This window comes from Ochotona curzoniae, unplaced genomic scaffold, assembly GCF_017591425.1.
Source record: "Ochotona curzoniae isolate NIBS_2020 unplaced genomic scaffold, NIBS_Ocur_1.0 contig_908, whole genome shotgun sequence".
Taxonomy (NCBI): Eukaryota; Metazoa; Chordata; class Mammalia; order Lagomorpha; family Ochotonidae; genus Ochotona; species Ochotona curzoniae.
This window is the reverse complement of record NW_024466607.1, coordinates 1,991,211-2,008,609: the sequence shown is the minus strand read 5'-3', so window position 1 is coordinate 2,008,609 and position 17,399 is coordinate 1,991,211. Positions and strand designations below refer to the sequence as shown.

The following is a 17,399-nucleotide window of genomic DNA, read 5'->3' as shown; positions in this document are numbered from 1 at the left end:
GACGGGCGTCTGCAGGGTGCACCAGTGGGAGCACAGGTGACCTGCTGGCACAGAGCCTGGCTGGCGAACGGGAGGTCGCCCACTCTCGCAGCACGGATCCCAATGTCCTAATAAACATTTCGTCAAGGTTGACAGCAAATGAATCCTGGGCAGGGGATGCAGGAATTCTTTCTGTAACCCTAAAACACCGATCTGGTCTCCAATGCCAGGCCACAGTGGCCAGATGTCAGTCAGCCATGGGATGGGGCGCTAACAACCAGAGCCTCACGGCCACCACCCCATGTGCAAGTCTGGGGGCCACTCTGGGCCTGCTCCTCTAGAACAAGCAGCAGTGGTTGGAAACCCCTGTGGTCAGAGACATGCAGGAGCCCCACTGTGCAACAGAGGGGGAGGGGTGCTTCAGGGGGGCCAGAAACGCTCACTCGGTTCCTGAAAACTAAGTAGTCCCACAGGCTATGACGCCAGGCTTCTCTCCGTAACTCATGCTGACGGCCAGTGACTCCAGGGCCGCTACTGACGGGGAGATACACACCGGGAGGGGTGCAGGGCACGCACAGGTGCGGAAGTCCTGAAGGAGCAGACAGGAAAGGAACAATCCCCATTTCCCTACCTCGAGCACACTGGCAAGCACACGTCTCAGTGGCAGTTCAGCCCTAACCCTCACTGTGCCCACCCGCTCGCCAGCTCCACGTGCCCCTGCCCCAGACGGAAACTCTAAGAGTGTTTCCAATAAGAAAGCTACTCCTAAGGATTCAGGTACTGTTTGAACAAATTGCTTGCCAACAGGGGGTGAGGAGCTGGGGAGGTAGCCCGGTTCCAGTCTTGGGCACTGGAATGAAGCCAGCAGGCCAGGGCTTGGCAGCCTTGGGCAACCTGGGCAATTCAAGGCCCATTTCCCAAGAGAAATGCAAGCTGGAAAAAGTAACATTCAAGAAGGCCTGGGAGGAAAACGGGAGTAGGCAAAGCAAGTCACCTTCATGATGAGTAGGATCCACTACATGGGACTTCCCTTTCTTCTTGACTTAGATATCCATTAAAAAAAATTATTTGAATAGTAGGAGAGTTCATCTACCCACTCACACCCCTAATGCCCGAGACAGCCAGATGGACTGTGTCTCACCGCTCCAGGGCGCCCAGGCACAACAGCGAAGCCACGGTCAGGTCAGCCCGACAGCGCGGGCTGCTGCAGGGATGCCTGGGACACACCTGCGCCCCAGCACCCTGCCTCTTCCTGCCAGCTGTTGCCATGGCAACAGAAGCATCCAGTGGCACACTCCCTACCCCGAGTAACAGTGTCGTGAAATGCACTCAGTAGGGAAGAGAAAACACACGGTCCCACAAACTTTTCCCCTCTTAATCACATGCTTTCTGGCATATATTCAGCTCATGATCTCTCCATAAAATTCTAATGGAAAGAGGAGAAAAAAAAAAAACAAGGAGAAGCAAGTGGGACTTTCTGTTTTATCAAACTGATTATTTTTTTTAGAATAAGGAATGAGAATTTTTCCTAAGAGGGGAAAGAAAGAGAAATGGGTGAGGATTATTAAAAGTTATGCAAATCCCTAGTGTGAAAACTTAGGCTGAGGGAAAATTCTGTTCTTCTGAGCCAGGGGTCTAATTTGGGAAAAGCCGCAGTCAGGGGAGAGTCTTCCTGCGGGTTTTGCTGTCAGTCTAGCAGCACTCAGCCGCCCCCTGTGCCCGGCGAGGCACCTGGCATGGGGAAGGCCACAGGAGACCAGCTGCAGCCTCCCTTTAGCTCCCGTCCCAGGCAGCAACACTCTCTCCACACCACCCCAGGGCAGACAGCTCCAGCGAGCCACACGTCCCACGGAAGGCCAGCAATGGCCGAAGTGTCACCTGCCCTGGGCATGTGGTCGCAACGGGGATGAGGGCGGGGCAGGGCCTGGGCAGGGAGAGAGGCTGCCACTCTGCCAGCGCTGCTCCAGGCGACTACTGTGCAAGGACTCACGTGTAAGCGACCCTGCCTGGGGCTGAGCAAGGCACCACGGGCACTGCCACCACTCGGAGGTCACAGGGTGACCTGCACACCATTACCCTTCCCTGCTGTCTGCGAGAACAGTCCTGAGCCACTTCAGACTGCAAGGTAACCGACAGTTAACACTCTCCCTCCTGGCTCTGCTGGGCTGAGAGCTGCACCTGGGACAGTCCCAGTGCTCCCAACACCGGGCCCAGCGAGGGCCAGCACGCCCCACACCTCCACGGTTCCTAACTGCAACCCTTACCTATTTAGGCAGCCCTGGAGGAACAGTCAGTCCCCCAGGCAGGGAGAGGCAGCCCAGGGCCTTTGCTGGCCACTCCCAAGATCCAGAGCACTTCTTGGGGATCAAGCATGAATAAAAAAACACACGCATGCAAGGTGGCCAGGCAGCGACGGAGGACGCTGCAAGGGGAGGACCACCTGGCTCGCCCCAGAGCAAGCGTCCGTTGTCCCCGAAATTGCACGCGTGTCCTCGGCACAAGGAATTCCCCTCTGCGGAATCCAGTAAGAGGCACGACTCACTCACTTCCTTGTTGGAGGAAGAAGCTACAAGCCACGTGCGAACGTGGGGACCTCCAAGCAGAAAGAGAAACGGGTGAACTTTCCAAGACCTTTTCTTTAAAAACGTCCAGACAGGATTTAAAGAACTGAAATGACAGACACGGGGTATGAAAACTGTGAACACACACAATCCCGACGAGATGGAATACGCAGCCACGCTTGCAGGTACACACACCCAAGTGTGTAAAAGGAGAAACTGGTAAGGAGGTGTGAGCACAGAGGTGGCTCTCATGGTTCAGCAGAACGATCATGAACTTTTAAACCATGCTTTTTGGACTACGATAAACCATCTTTAATGATCATCAATCATCACAGAACGTGAACTCGTGGACATCAACGAACCAGCACGCCACCCCCAGAGCAGAGAGGGCAGGAACGGTAACCAGGCCCGGGCACAGCACTCCGAGCAGGTGCAAACCCGACAGCATCACCTGTTGGCGTCGCTTGCAGAAACGGCCGTGAACGGTCCTGTGGTAACTAATGTCTGAACACCACTGCCACCACAGCGAGCTGGCTCCAATCATGGGGCGGGGGCTCGGGACTGCCCGCTATCACTACGTACCCTTGTATGGTCTTCCAGGTGCCTCGGGGGTGGGCTGGGTTCAAGCTCCTGCTGTGTGCAGAGATTCCATTTTAAGGCCGGCAGTGAGGAGACACTACCATCTACAGCAGCAGTCACAGCTCAAACGCGCCGAGAGCCCGAACATGGCCGAGAACCCCGCACGGGAGGGCAGGCCTGTTTCTCCCCAGGGCTTCTGGGCGAGACCTGGGACTCGGCTTCCCAGGGGAGCCCTCCCTGCCCCCCGCCGTGGCCCCGGTGGTTCACAGCAGACACACACACAGTGTTCTCCAAGGATGACGCACAGGGAGTTCTTGGTGACACTCTGTTCCATCAGCCCCTGGGGTGTTATGATGCAAGACATCCGTGCAGTCCTGCAGGCTTCATGCATGCGTCTGCACACACATGCACAGGACACAGCTATGCAGACTTGCAGGAGACACCGCCCCACCCACGGCAGCCAACACACGAACCATGCAGGGCGCTGGCGAGAACGCCGCAGGCAGGCGCGTCACTTGAGAACACCCACGCCCATCATTTGTGCTTCATCTGAGACTGTCAACAGACTCCTTCGAAATAAAGCGCATTTCACTCTAGCGCACACTGCTACGATTTGAGAGCAGCTTTTGGAAGCCAACTTGGATTATCTGGAAAGATGCCTCCCCCAACAGCTCCTGAGCGACACCCGTGGAGTCAATTCCAGCCCCTCCGCTGGCAAGCTGTCTTAGCGGAGGCAAGGCTACGACATGACAGAAGGAGCGCGGGACTACAGGCTCCCTGGCAGCTCTGTCTGAAACTACGGATCCTCGGGTCTTCCAGCGCTGCCCGCTGACGCTGTGTGACGGTGGGAGGGGTCTGTGTGAGGGGTCCCACCACGACGACCTGTTCCCTCCGCCACTGTGCCACCCTCAGCCGCCAGCCGGCCTGGAGACCTCCCTCCAACACCTCTACCCACGGCACAGACACTCGGTCACAACACGGCAGACACTCCACCAGCACAGCTTAGACTAGGAGCACCCATATTTGCTGGCACCACAAATATAGGTGGGCAACGCACCTCTGTGGCATTCTCGGGCTCCGGAGCTGGCGGCAGCTGGGTAAGAGTAAACGGAGTGTGTTAGTCACAGCACTTGCCTTTTGTGGTCACAGGGAAGTCCAAAGATCCACAACCAAGGACAGAACACAGAAGGGAAGACCAGACAGGGTAGCCTCACAGCACCTGGCAGGTGACCGGGCACCTGCTCTCAGCATGCAGGTGCGGGCAGCTCTGCCACAGACTGGCCCGGTACAGGAAACACAGTGCAACCCAGCAGGGAAACACAGCCCTCCACCACTCAGGGAGCTGAGTCCACACACCAGAGGGCCCCAGGAAGAATCGCCACCAGCCACGCCCTGGCGTGGACCTGGGGACAGAGGCCTCTCCCCACAGCCCGGCCTCGGGCATAACTGCAGGCACCGGCTGAGGAGCGGTGCCCAGAGCATAGCCTCCAGCAGTGGCACTGCAGGAGGAGGAAGCCCCTGGCAGAGTTCCCCCAATCCACGCCCTGTGCTCCGCTGGCACAATCTGGCCACCAGACTCCTGCCTCTACTGCCACCCACCTTTGGGCTCACAGTAAGTGGCCCCCAAACAAGGCAGCAGGAGACCCCTACAACAGATGTGCAAGTGAACTGGAGGGTGGGGTTGGCGACTGAGTGAGGGTGAAGAGAGAAAAGAGCACGTTGCACATGCAGGCAGTGCCGCCCGGCAGACCCCACGCAGGCCACGTGGGGCAACGTGGCTGGCAGGTGCAAGATGCAATCTGGAATGGTGGAGTGAATCCAAGGCTCAGGGTGCTGCCACGTGACCTTGGCCTCCGTGGCATTCGGCCACACGGGACACCTGTCTGGAGGCGGGGAGGAGGCCACAGTGAACCGAGCCAGCAGGTGGTAGAAGCATGATGACACGGAGCATGGAGTCCACTCAAGGCTGCCTTCTGGATCCCCCAAAACACAGATCCTCCTCCAAGAAGCCTGTTTCAATGGAACTTGAGGCTATCTGCCTTTCTTCTATCACCCAACAGGTAGAACAAAACAGGGACAGGAGTTACTGTCCCTCCAGAGGCAACACAGCCCAGATGCAGGGCGGTCGCTCACCGCTGGATGGAAAGCACCACACACTCAGGGTCAGCGTGAGTCCCTAGCAAGGGGTCCAGGGTGGGAGGACAACGGGAGACAAAGTCCCCGAGTCGGGGAGCAGGATCAAGGGGCAGGTATGTGTGCTTTCCAAAATGATCTAAATACGTGGCAATCTAAGAACGCACTGTTGCTGACCCTCCCATGTGTCTTGTCCACTCTGCTCCCTCACCCTCGTGCACACGGACACGCAGAAAGCAGGACACAGAGCCCAAAGGTCCCGCTAAGGGGCAGCCAGCAACAGACAAGCAAGCAGATCCCTTCCTGTCTGAGCCGGACAGAGGGCCACAGGGCTGTCTGGCCTCAAGCACAGCCAGCGGTCAAGGAGACGAGGATGCTGTGCGCTCTCCTTCGTGCACCTGCTCTGAGCCATGTCAATTCCTCTCTAAGGCCTAGTGCTCAGTGAACAGAGATCTCTGACGCTTCCCAGGGTGCTGCCCTCTTCCCATCTTCGACTGTTGCATGCTTGTTCTAAAGCTAGCTTGCTGAATCACTAACACAAAACAACTTCCCCAGACAGCTGCATGTCACTGTGTGAAGTGCTGAAAGACAGCGCCCAGGTGCAGGAAGCACCGTCTACACATGGGGTCACCTTCAGTCTTTCCCGCCATGCCTATGGGGAGGGGGATGGGAGCATGTGAGTCCTGCATGGGTGACATCCAGGCTTGTCCCTGGCTCTCTGTGGGACTCCCCCCCACAGGCTCCCACTGCCTCCTGGCCTAGTCCAGGAACTGCAGATCATGGAGCAGGCATTCCTGGGGAGTCCTTCCAGCCTTGGCATTAAACAATGCCTGATATACTTTCAGTAAACTTTGTTTCTTAATATCCAGCAAGCAACTTCCCAGAACAATGCAACTTGCTGGAACACCAACACTTCCAGGCGTGGAAAAGGGCTGGCCGCACCTGGGAAACAGCCTGGTGCAATGACCAATGACCTGAGCATGCACTGTACCTGCTGAGGTTGATCCCGACCCCAGCAGGAGGGCCGTATTCCACAGGGACGGGCTGCAACTGTGGCAAACGTGAGCCTTCCGGTAAGCCACACGTGACAGCTGCAGAAACATGGGACGTGCCCAAGGCAGAGTGGAAGGCTGGCGTTTCACAGCACAGTGGTGGGTGATGAGCTAGTGTTTCTGCTTGGAAGCGGCAGGCGCCAGGAGAGCATGGGGCATGTCTCCCACAGCCTCTCGGTCCCAGGATCGGCCCACCATCGGCCAGGAGGACGGGTGTCCCAGCCGACACCCACTCCCTTCTGCTGCCCCTGTCCCACGGCCTCTGGGCTCTCACCCCAGCTCGGCAGTATCTAAGACTGCGAATGACTGGCTCTGAGACAGAAACTCCACTGAGCTCAAGTGACGAACCCACACGCCCCTCCTGGGAGGCCACTTTGCAGGGCACAGCAGCACATGGGTGCAAGACCCCCACAGGCTCATTTGCAGCTCATCCCATTCCCACCTTCTGAGCAAGAGAGCCACACGTTGGTCTTCAATGAGCAGCAGCCACAGACTCCCCAGGGTCACTCCTCTACTCTGCACCACACCTGAGTGCTGCCTGCACAGAGATCTCACAGGGCCTCTGGGCTTCTAGAATCTTCCCTTCATCACAGCCACCTCTTTCTACGGCTACCCTGGCAGCACGTTAAAGAGCAAAGGTGATCCTCCGACCCTGTGAGTCGGTCTGCAGTTCCACCTTCCCGGCTCATAACCTACGAGAAAGTCTCCCTCCGTCTACCTGCTCACACAGGCCTCTGTCCTGCCCGCACTGTGCTTAGGAAGCTCACTCATAAGTCCCCTAGTTCCATCACTCTCACCTCCTGCACCTGTCTTACACGACGAGGACATCTGAACTCAGTGCTGAGTATTGTCAAAAAAAAAAAATTCCAAGTCAACACAGCTACACGACTTCAGTCACGCTGGGATCTAGGCATTCAAATGCCCAGGGCCCTGGGCCGAGCCTGCGCTGCGGCCGCCAGCGGCTGACAGCAAACAGCTCTGCTGCGTTCACTGGCAATTACCGCCGAAGGTCACACAGCAGCCGTGAGCCTGAATTCCAGGAAAAAAGCAGCTCTTATGTAACGCCATCCAATGCTGGCAGGTGCCCAAAGCAGCGCAGGGCCATGCAGAAAGTAGGACAGCTCCACCCCAGCCTGGGCGTCCTGAGAACGCCCCCTGAAGGGAGAGCTGGGGAACTCGGCTCCTCCTTGCCGGGTCCCTGATTTTTACCAAGTTCCCTGCTGGGACTTTTTCTGCAGTGCTCAGGCAGTGGAATCTGTCGCAAGGACAGGGAGAGCCACTGGCCCGGGAGGCTGCAGGGCGGGCCCCAGGAGACCGCAATTCAACCGGGACCCCCTTCCACCACGCAGAAGACCCATCCCAGGCTCCGGCAACATCTTCTCCACTGCGGTCCGGGCCCAGGACACACGCTCAGTCACAAGCAGCCGAGCACGGCAGCTCCCCGTTCAGTACTGCGACGCCGCAGGCACGTGCCGGCCACATAGCCTGCGCTCAGTCCTTGCCCAGCAGCCGCCCTCCCTGCCCAGGCAGTTCTCACAGCTGACAACACTGCTGTTTGAGCTGTGTGACCCTCTGCCCCCCAATCTGAGAGTTCCAATGTGACAGGTGCAGTGCCTCTCTCAGCACTGTCCCCGGCTCCCCTGGACCACGTCTCGGGTGCAGGAGGCCCTGCAATTCCCCTGACTTACGCGTCCTTAGAGCTCGGGGTGGGTGGGTAAGGCAACTTTTGGTGTTGACAGAAATTCTCTACCTTAACCGGGTAGTGGCTACCGAGGGCCACACGTGTGGCCATGACACTAAGGTCCAACTCCTCCACTCTCCACCTCCAGCAGAAACAGTGAATTGTAGCCAGGGGCTTGGCAGGGCAAGGATGGAAATAATGCTTCCTTATTTACCAACAATCCCCCTTCTGAGGCAAAGCCTCGCGCTACAAGGCTGCCCAGCACACACACTTCTCACAGGGCCCCCAGTGGTCCCAGAGTCCTGGTGGGAAGCAGCTGTGTGCACCTCTCCAAGTCCTTTCCCCCAGCGTTTGCCTTGTGCTGTGGGCCAGGAGCTCCTTCCCACCAGGCTCAGAAGCTGGTCTGGGGGCTCACAGTCCAGGGGCCAGGCCACCTGAGCCCAGGCCACTGGCAAAGCGCCTGCAGAGGCCTGGCTGCCAGCGGCCGGTTTCCACGCACACCCTCGTCATAGACTTGGCGGGAGAAGCCCCAGGAGCTGTGGCAGTTTCCAGAACGCAGGCCAAGGAGTCAGCTCCACTTGGAGACAGGCCAGAGCCCAGGTCCCAGGGAGGGGGAGGCTGGGAGCAGGGTGCTGGTGTCCCGGGGCTCTGTCTGTTGCCAGGGACAACAGGGCAGAGGGGATCCACAGTTGCTTCCTCAGGGAATTTTCAAAGAGTTGAAGTGCCTGCCAGAACATTCTTCTTTTATAAACAGACAGTATTCTGTTTCCTCGAGTATAATTATAAACGCACCTGCTCCAACTGTGGAATCTTTCCATAAGCAAGCCGTCCGCGCCCTGCCAGGAGAGCCCGGTTCCACCTTGGGCAGGCAGGCACATCAACTGACTGATCTGCTGCACAAAGTGTATTAATAACCTCGGACCGGCGGGGCAGGGCAGCCTCTCCTGACACAGCCTCAGCAGCCTGGGCACCCACAGCTCCAGGCAGAAGCAGGGCACCCTGGGCGGCCAGCGGGCCACTCTGAAGACGCAAAGAAGCCGGAAAAGGGAAAATGTAGTGAAAAATGGTGAAAATCACCATAAACTAACTCAACTGCTGGACCCCCCTCTGCTGTTCTGACCTTCTGTCGACACGAGGCATGGCCTCCCCTCACCTGTTCATATCCGATGAAAAGGAAGGGAATCCCAGAGGGAGCAGCGGGGTGCCGGGCTGTGGGAGCCAACAGCATTCGCTCCATCTCTCAGCGCTGCGGCCCAAGGCTCTGAGCAGAGTGCTGTTCTCAGCCCCCACCTGCGGTCCCTACGAGATCTGCTCTTGTGGAGTACTGGCCCGAACAGACATAATGGGGCCACATTCCGTCAGCCAGCTCTCCACCCCACCCAAAAGAAGCCATCAATTGATGAGATATGGGACAAAGACCATAAAATCAGTTTTTTAAACTCCAACTAAATCTCAACCCAGACAGCTCCATCCCCCAAGCAACGCAAGCCTGCCAGTGACGTCCACTCCTCGGCCGGCTTAGCTGACTCTGGGACTGACCCGGGATGTGGCAAGGAATGACAGAAACAAACTAGTCAAGGCTCCCTGACCCAAACAGGGCGACCTCCGCCTACTCCCAGTGTAGCCATGGGCCAAGGGAGGCTGATCTGACCCCCACGTCTACAAGCCACTGGCTGGCAGCCCAATGTCCTAGGAGACAGGCCCTGGACACAGTGCAGGTCAGGTCCACAGCTGCGCCCACGCGCGGGAATTCACGAGGCATTTTCAACTGTGGTACATGAGCCACGTACCCCACACCTTCCAACACGGAAGGCACCTGAGCTTCACCACTGCCTCCGACTGTGCCGGGACACTCAACACTCCCACACCAGAGGAGTTCCATTCAGAAAGCTCTGGGTTCTAACAGAAAAACATAAAAATCAAAATTTAAAAATAAAAACTTCAGAGAAGAGTCAGCAGCTGGCATCAACCACAGATTCAGTTGGCATTCCCGTCGCTGCGGTCCGGGAAGCCCCCACCCTCCCCCGATGCAGAGCGGGATGACAGACACACAGGCTCATGGGAGGTGGCAGGGACGTGACAGAACCCATGGAGTCAGAGACCAGACACTGCAGACAAGGCACACACCACAGGGCTTAGTGGGAGGGCGTTACGGACACGCCACCAGGGGACACGGGAAACAAAACACAGAATTAGGACCTCAGCATTATCCACTTCATCAATGGAAATTTGCTGGAAAAGAAAAGAGGGGAGAGAGAGAAAGCAGAGTTATTAGGAAAGCAAACGGGGGCCAGCTCAGAGCTCCACGGTGGGAGGTGGGGCCAGCTCAGAGCTCCACGGTGGGAGGTGGGGCCCGGCGGGGAGGGGGGGCGCTTTCCACAGCCCGTCCAGGGTCACCTGTACTGCTGGAGGCCGCAGGGCCTCACGTCCCCAGGATGGTCCAGCCTGACCCCAGGGCCTCTCCTGGCAACAGCCAATCAGCATCCCACCCAAGGCAGGACCCAAAGAATGACCAGGACGCTACCTGGCCAGGCCGGATGGGTGGTCCTCACCCGACCCCATCACCACTGCTCATACTTAGCCACCTGGCCACCTCAAGTCGCTGTCAGATGCAGCCATGCCACCGTGGCCGCTAACCAGCAGGTGTCACGATGCACAAGCTGAAAAGCCAGGCCGTGCCCGAGGAGAGAGACTAACACATCCACACCCTTTGAGGGAATCACGACGGTCAACAGACATTACCCGCCGGCCTCCAGGTCTCCCTAACGGGGTCCCTGCCTGGCAGCCTAGGTCGACAGTGGCCTCTTAGGAAAGCCACTGTTACCCACAGAGGCAGAAGCTGCGAGCAGCCGGGCCCCGTGCAGGGCTGGGGAGGGACGCACTGCAGACTCGGAGTCAACCTCAGGCGTTCAGCATTGGAGGTTAGTTTGTCGAAACAACAGACGTGATTTTGCCTGCCCATTATAACCAGAATTCAGTAGGCAACGCAGAGTTTTAAAGGCAAAACTTCAGAGTATTCACCTTAGACTTGGGAAGCACCTTAGACTTGGGGAAAAACAATTTATTTGAAACTTAAAAAAACTGAGGGTGGTCTTTCATTCACTGGTCACTGCCCACGCAGCCCCAGCAGCTGGAGCTGGCCCAGGCTTAAGCCGGGAGCCAGAAACCTCCACTTGGGTCTCCCACATGGGCAGCAGGAACCCTGGAGTTGCCTCCCAGGCATACTGGTAAGAAAGCCAGGACTCAACAGGCTGTGACATGGACACGGACATCCCGAGAGGTCATTTGACCTACTGCGCCACAACCACTGCCTGAGTGGGAATTCTAAATATTTCTTTATTGGCTAGGGGCCACTCTCAAAGAACACACTGTTCTGGCATTGTGGTAAAGATTTTATTATTGGGCCCAGTGCAGTAGCCTAGTGGCTAAAGTCCTCACCTCGCATGCACTGGCATTCCATATGGGCAATGGTTCATGTCCTGGTGGCCGCACTTCCCATCCATGTCCCTGCTTGTGACCTGAGAAAGCAGTAGGGGATGGCCCAAAGCCGTGGGACCCTGCACCCCCATGGGAGACCCGGAGGAGGTTCCTGGCTCCTGGCTTCAGGATGGCTCACTTCCAGCCATGGTGGCCACTTGGGGAATGAACCAGGGGATGGAAGATCTTTCTTTCTGTAAATATGCCTTTCCAATAAAAATAAATAAAATCTTAAAAAAAAAGGAAAAAAGATTCCATTATTCCCAAGTGATAACAGCAAATTTGTCGAGTATCTTCTCTGGCTGGGCCCGACTTCCCATAACGTCTCTCCGATTTGGGGACAAGCGACCAGACAGGCCAACTGTCGATCTGCAACTCATCCATGTGACTCCTTGCACGAGATGTGACAAAGCCAGGCTCCTGAGCGGCCGTGGCTGCCTGCACAGCTGCCAAAGTCACTTGGTGTGGCCGAGGCTGCAGCCTGTCAGCACAGAGCACAGGTCTGGTGTTTCAGCACGCCGTGGCTGTGTGTGCTAGCCTCCCGTTCGTGACAGCAGCATGCACAACAACCAGCTTGTGCACGTGGTGGGCTCCACAATGCTCCAAGGACCTCATCCTGCGTGCTCACGACACCACGTCCCCAAGCTGGGACCTCGTCCTGCATGCTCACGATGCCACGTCCCCGAGCAGGGACCTCCTCCTGCGTGCCCACGATGCCACGTCCCCGGGCTGGGACCTCGTCCTGCGTGCCCACGACGCCACGTCCCCGAGCTGGGACCTCGTCCTGCTTGCCCGTGATGCCATGTCCCTGAGCTGGGACCTCATCCTGCTCACCCACGATGCCACGTCCCCGAGCTGGGACCTCGTCCTGCATGCTCACGATGCCACGTTCCCAAGCTGGGACCTCGTCCTGCTTGCCCGTGATGCCATGTCCCCGAGCTGGGACCTTATCCTGCCCACCCACGATGCCATGTCCCCGAGCTGGGACCTCGTCCTGCCCACCCACGATGCCACGTCCCCGAGCTGGGATCTCGTCCTCTGTGCTCACGATGCCACATTCTGGAGCTGAGACCTCGTCCTGTGTGCTTGCGACCCCACGTTCCCGAGCTGGGACTCTGCCCTCCAGCTGGGCGGGGATTCCGGCTTCCTGTGAGCCTCCGAGGCCTGTGCTCCCCCAGCTAACAGCAGCGGGAAGCAGCCCAGGCTGATCTGAGAAAAAACAGAGGCATTCACATGACAGCTAGCAGGTGGCCTTCACAAGGACACCAGTGGGTCCACAGGTCAGTTCTGCCACCACGGCACCCAATAACCCCCATTCGCTAACATGGACGAAGGCTCCACGTGACCTTTCCTGTAAGGCAAGCAGCGCAACCGCAGACGCCAGCACTGGCCAAAGCCCAGTAGCCAGGCATTTCAACCCCATGTTCATCTGCAACCTCAGCTAGACACATACAGTAAGGAAAAATGAGACCCCGGCCAGCACTCGCAGCTTCTCCCGTTCAACGCCCCGTGGGAAGAAGAAAATGTGGCCCACACGTGGACACGCGGCTGGGTGGGAGATGGGAAGGAAGCTGCACTGCGAGCTGACAAACGTGGACAGTGGTGCTGACCGCCACGACCCTCCCAGGTGGCTGGGGAAGTCACACCAGCTCCCCGACCTGCCGGTACACAACAGGCAGGGTGAGGTCATGCCAGGGTCCTTGCCACGGCTGTGCAACCTGAGCGGGCGGGCACAGCTACTCACACACCCCCCGAAGGTGTAACGGGCTACGCTCTTCCTTAAGGGGCCACGAAGAAGAGAATGGCAACGGGACGAGCCCAAGAGCCTCCTGCAGATGCAGCAGCATCGGCACCTGACTCCAGCTGACCCCTGACAGCCCGCCAGCTTGCTCTGGGCAACTTCCGGCCCTGGAGAGGCCAGCTGCATCGTGCATCTGTGGTCACCGCCCAGAGCATCTTCTAAATCCCAGGGAGGCAGGGTCCACCCGCTGTGGGGACAAACAGACTCCTGCACCCCCACCCAACAGAGTCCAATGCAGGCCGATGACCAAAGTAGCGTCCGTGGCCTGTAGCCAGCCTGTGTGCCACGGCCCTCAGTTCCACGCACCTTCTGCACTTGCCCACAGTCTCTTCACTGTCACGAAGGGTGTGGACGCCCCAGCCATCCTGGCAGGAGGGGCTTCTGCACTCCTCGTCTGTCCTGGCAGGCAGAGAGGGGAGCCAGAGCTGCAGAGCACAGCTGGTGTCCTTGCGCCCAGTGGGGTCTGCACAGAGCTGAGGCAGGGGCGGCATTCCTTCCTCAGTCCCAAAGCCCCTGAACATTTGACCTTCCAGAAACCAGGGACCTAGCAAACTGCTGGTGCTTCTTGTATGTGATGCAAAGCCAAGGGCAGCAGGGTGTGACGACAGCGCCTCGCTGTGAGCGGGGGTCAGGTCTGCACACCTGCCCGGAGGCAGAGCAGAAACACCAAGCAGAGCCAAGTCCACCTTCTGTGTGCAGAGGCCAACACATTCCTTGGGCTGTGAGGCCCCTGGGCGGCTTCTGACCCCTTCCAGCCAGGGTCACAGTGTGTGCCAAGAGTACTGAGAACTTATCTGAGAGAAATGGCCACGGTGTCAGATCGACAGGCAGTAATGACTTGTCTCAGAGTGCGTACTGTTCTAGTCCTTCCCGTCTTTGCCTCCTCTCAGCGGAGCAGGCGTGCGGAGGCCCACAGAGGCTCGCCGAGGCATGGGGGGAACCCAGGGCTGGTTCCCAGAGAGCTTCTCACTCCCACTGCTGGTGCTGCCGAGCCTGCATCACCAGCCCCTGCTGAGCTGCAACAGCAGGCGGCACGTCTCACCGTGCACGCACATCACCAGCATGGAGGGGTGTCCAGCGCCTGGTGGCCAGGGCGGGCGGTGAGGAAGGCGGCCTCCAAGGAGCCACAGTGGCTTTCCTGTTTTCTTCTGCTAAGTTGCTCTGACGTGCTCTGGTTAGAAAGCAAGACTTCTTCTGCCCTCTACACTTGCCATGACCTGGTGCCACCCACTCCTGGCAAGGAAGCCAAGGCCTTCGTGATGAGGACACGCAGCACCAGGAATTCTCCCAAGTCCACGCTGTCACTGCAGCCACTGGGCAACAGTGACACCAGCGATGTCCCACGGACGCCTGAGACCTAACCTGCCATCTGAGATTCTCAGAAGGGACTCCCAGGAAGGACAATGAGATGGTCTCTGCCCGATGTGGGAGGTGCTGGGCATGAAGGCAGCTCCTCACTGCCTGCCCTGAAGACAGCCCTGGCACCAGCCGGGCACAGCTCAGCCCAATGGCTGTGGGAACTGCAGGCAGTTCCCGGGCACCTGCGAGCACGGAGGAGCCAACACAGGGGAAGCAGCAGGTGCAGCTGCAGGAGGCTCCGTGCCAACCCAGGATGCAGGATCCAGGCACTGAGGCACCTGGGCATTCACTTCTCAAAGGGCATCAAGTGTGCATGGTCTTGTGGCCACCTCTCTGGCCCCACACTGCGGCTAGCAGCCTGGAAGCGGTGGCACTACACACAGGACTTCATGAAGCTTGTGGAAATGCGTGCTATCGTCTAATTCCACTTTCCGCGAACTTTTAGAGACCCTTGAGTCCCTGCATGTTCAAGGCCACAGCGGGAAGCTGAATCAAGAGCTCCAGCAAAGTGCCTTGGCTAGACACGCCTGAGCTAGGGGACTCACCCAACTCCCACCCACTCCCCCACGGGACGGCAAGCGGCGGGCACCTTGTCCCCGTAGCCTCGGTCCTTGGTCATCATCTCCCGCAGCGTCTGCAGGACCTTAATGCACAGCTTCTCCTCATTCTCCTCCAGCAGCTGTTTCGTGTGCTTGATCAACCTGGCCGGGGAGAACAGCATGTTAGAGAGTCCCCAAGGGGAGCACACCCAGAGAGCACTGCGCATCCCCCCGGCTCACCCAGAGAGCACTGTGCATCCCCCCAGTGCTCCCAGGCTCGCCCAGAGAGCACTGTGCATCCCCCCAGTGCTCCCAGGCTCACCCAGAGAGCACTGCGCATCCCCCCAGTGCTCCCAGGCTCGCCCAGAGAGCACTGCGCATCCCCCCCAGTGCTCCCAGGCTCGCCCAGAGAGCACTGTGCATCCCCCCAGTGCTCCCAGGCTCGCCCAGAGAGCACTGTGCATCCCCCCAGTGCTCCCAGGCTCGCCCAGAGAGCACTGTGCATCCCCCCAGTGCTCCCAGGCTCGCCCAGAGAGCACTGCGCATCCCCCCCCAGTGCTCCCAGGCTCGCCCAGAGAGCACTGTGCATCCCCCCAGTACTCCCAGGCTCGCCTTGCACAGCCCAGGCTACCATGGCTCAGCAGTGACACCTGCTGCTGAGCGGGAGTCAGGCATGCACAGCGCCAGGATGAAGGGGTCACGCAGGGCTCTGCCCTCATAGCTCAGTAGGGGTAACCCACTGTGGACTGTTGCTAAAACAGCTGAGACATCCAGAAGCCCAAGGAGCTTCAGGAGGCGGTGGCCGGCACACTGTCCCCATACGCAGGATGGCCGTCCGATGAAGCAGAGCCCACTCTCAGGCCAAACCACTGCCCAAGGCAAAAGCCAGGCAAGGACCAAGTAGCCAGCAACAGATGGTCACTGTGGGCTTGATGGCTTGGCCAGGCCTTGTGCTGGGCATCGTAGGGTCACTGTGGGCCTGGAGTACCACGGGATCATAGTGGGTCCAGGCTTTGTGCTGGGCACCGTGGGGTCACAGTGGGCCCAGGTTGTATGCTGGGTAACATGGGGTCAGAGTGGGCTCAGGCCTTGTGCTGTGTACTATAAGGTCACAGTGCTCCCGGAGGCTCAGGCCACGGGCCCAGGCTTTGTGTTGGGTACCACACCAGAGTGTGCTCCAACACTGGGATGAAGCAGGACAGGGCTGGCACGTCACAAGGCTGAAATGCAAAAATCCTCTTCTGAAACACCTGTGTGGGATGCAGGAGGCACCTGCCCTGGGAAGGAGCGAGCAGAACTCCAGCACACAATCTTGCTGTCAGCAAAGTCAAGAGCCAGGCAGCAGGGGCCCGCCTGGCACCAGGGCTCTTGGGCGAACTGCCCATGCTGGGCCAAGGCTGCTTACTTGCAAATGAAGCCGCCGCTCTCACACTTCCTCCTGGCATCAGTGTTCTCTGGGAACAGCAGCTCGGGTCTGTGTAGGACATCCACAAGTACCGACAGCTCAGCCTGCACCAGGGGCCGCAGCCGGTCCTCCAGTGCCGAGACGATGTCCTGCGACACAAACAGAGCCCATGTTGGGTGCCGGCTTCCGCTCAGAGTGTGCTGTGCAGGCAGGCTGGGAGGGAGAGAGGCGGGCACCGTGGTACCAGCTGGCACTGACGCCCAGCATCTCCCAACAGTGAACTGAGCCCTCACCCCCCACCTCCCTGCTTGGGACTTGGATGTCACACGAGGAGGGCATTCTACGTGCTGTAAGATGTGACCCCACGCAGATTTCACAACAGAGAATGGCGTGCAGGGTGGCAGCATGAGGACAGTCCAACCACACCAAGGACTCCATGACCCTATATCATAACCAACGTCAGCGTCCACAGGGGCTACGCCAAGTAGCAGTGGAATATTGCCCGGGCTTTCTTGGGACTGCAGGGAGCTCCAACTGGCCTCTTGCCGGTCCTGCCTGTCGGTGTTTGTTAATCACATCTAACAAGCATGAATTATCCACGTAATGAAGTCATTAACACGTGTACACGTGAGAAAACACGCTGGAGCAACATGCGCAACACAGGTACCCCAATGTCAAGACAGTCTTCAAACGTGACACACACAGGACAGGACAGGTTGGCAAAACCAGTACAGCAAGCACCGGGAAAAGGTCAATGATAGGTGAGTCTCCCAGCCAGGGCCAGGGCACACCAGCACACTGCAGCAGTCCGTGGCTTGCAGGGCCTGCCCAGC

General features: G+C 58.5%; 1 protein-coding gene across 2 annotated transcripts in view; it reads right to left on the bottom strand.

Moving 5' to 3' along the window:
- ITPR1 (inositol 1,4,5-trisphosphate receptor type 1) overlaps nt 1–17,399 on the bottom strand; it is a 215,994-nt gene that overhangs the window by 64,191 nt on the left and 134,404 nt on the right. Inside the window, exons 38-42 of one of the 2 annotated variants that reach the window (XM_040995101.1) lie at nt 16,567–16,715; nt 15,212–15,323; nt 10,185–10,217; nt 4,177–4,212; nt 3,123–3,173 (exon numbers count right to left, since the gene is read on the bottom strand). In XM_040995101.1, coding sequence (XP_040851035.1) covers nt 3,123–3,173; nt 4,177–4,212; nt 10,185–10,217; nt 15,212–15,323; nt 16,567–16,715 — 381 coding nt within the window. The remainder of the gene's footprint in view (nt 1–3,122; nt 3,174–4,176; nt 4,213–10,184; nt 10,218–15,211; nt 15,324–16,566; nt 16,716–17,399) is intronic. The other variant, XM_040995102.1, reaches the window with a different exon arrangement.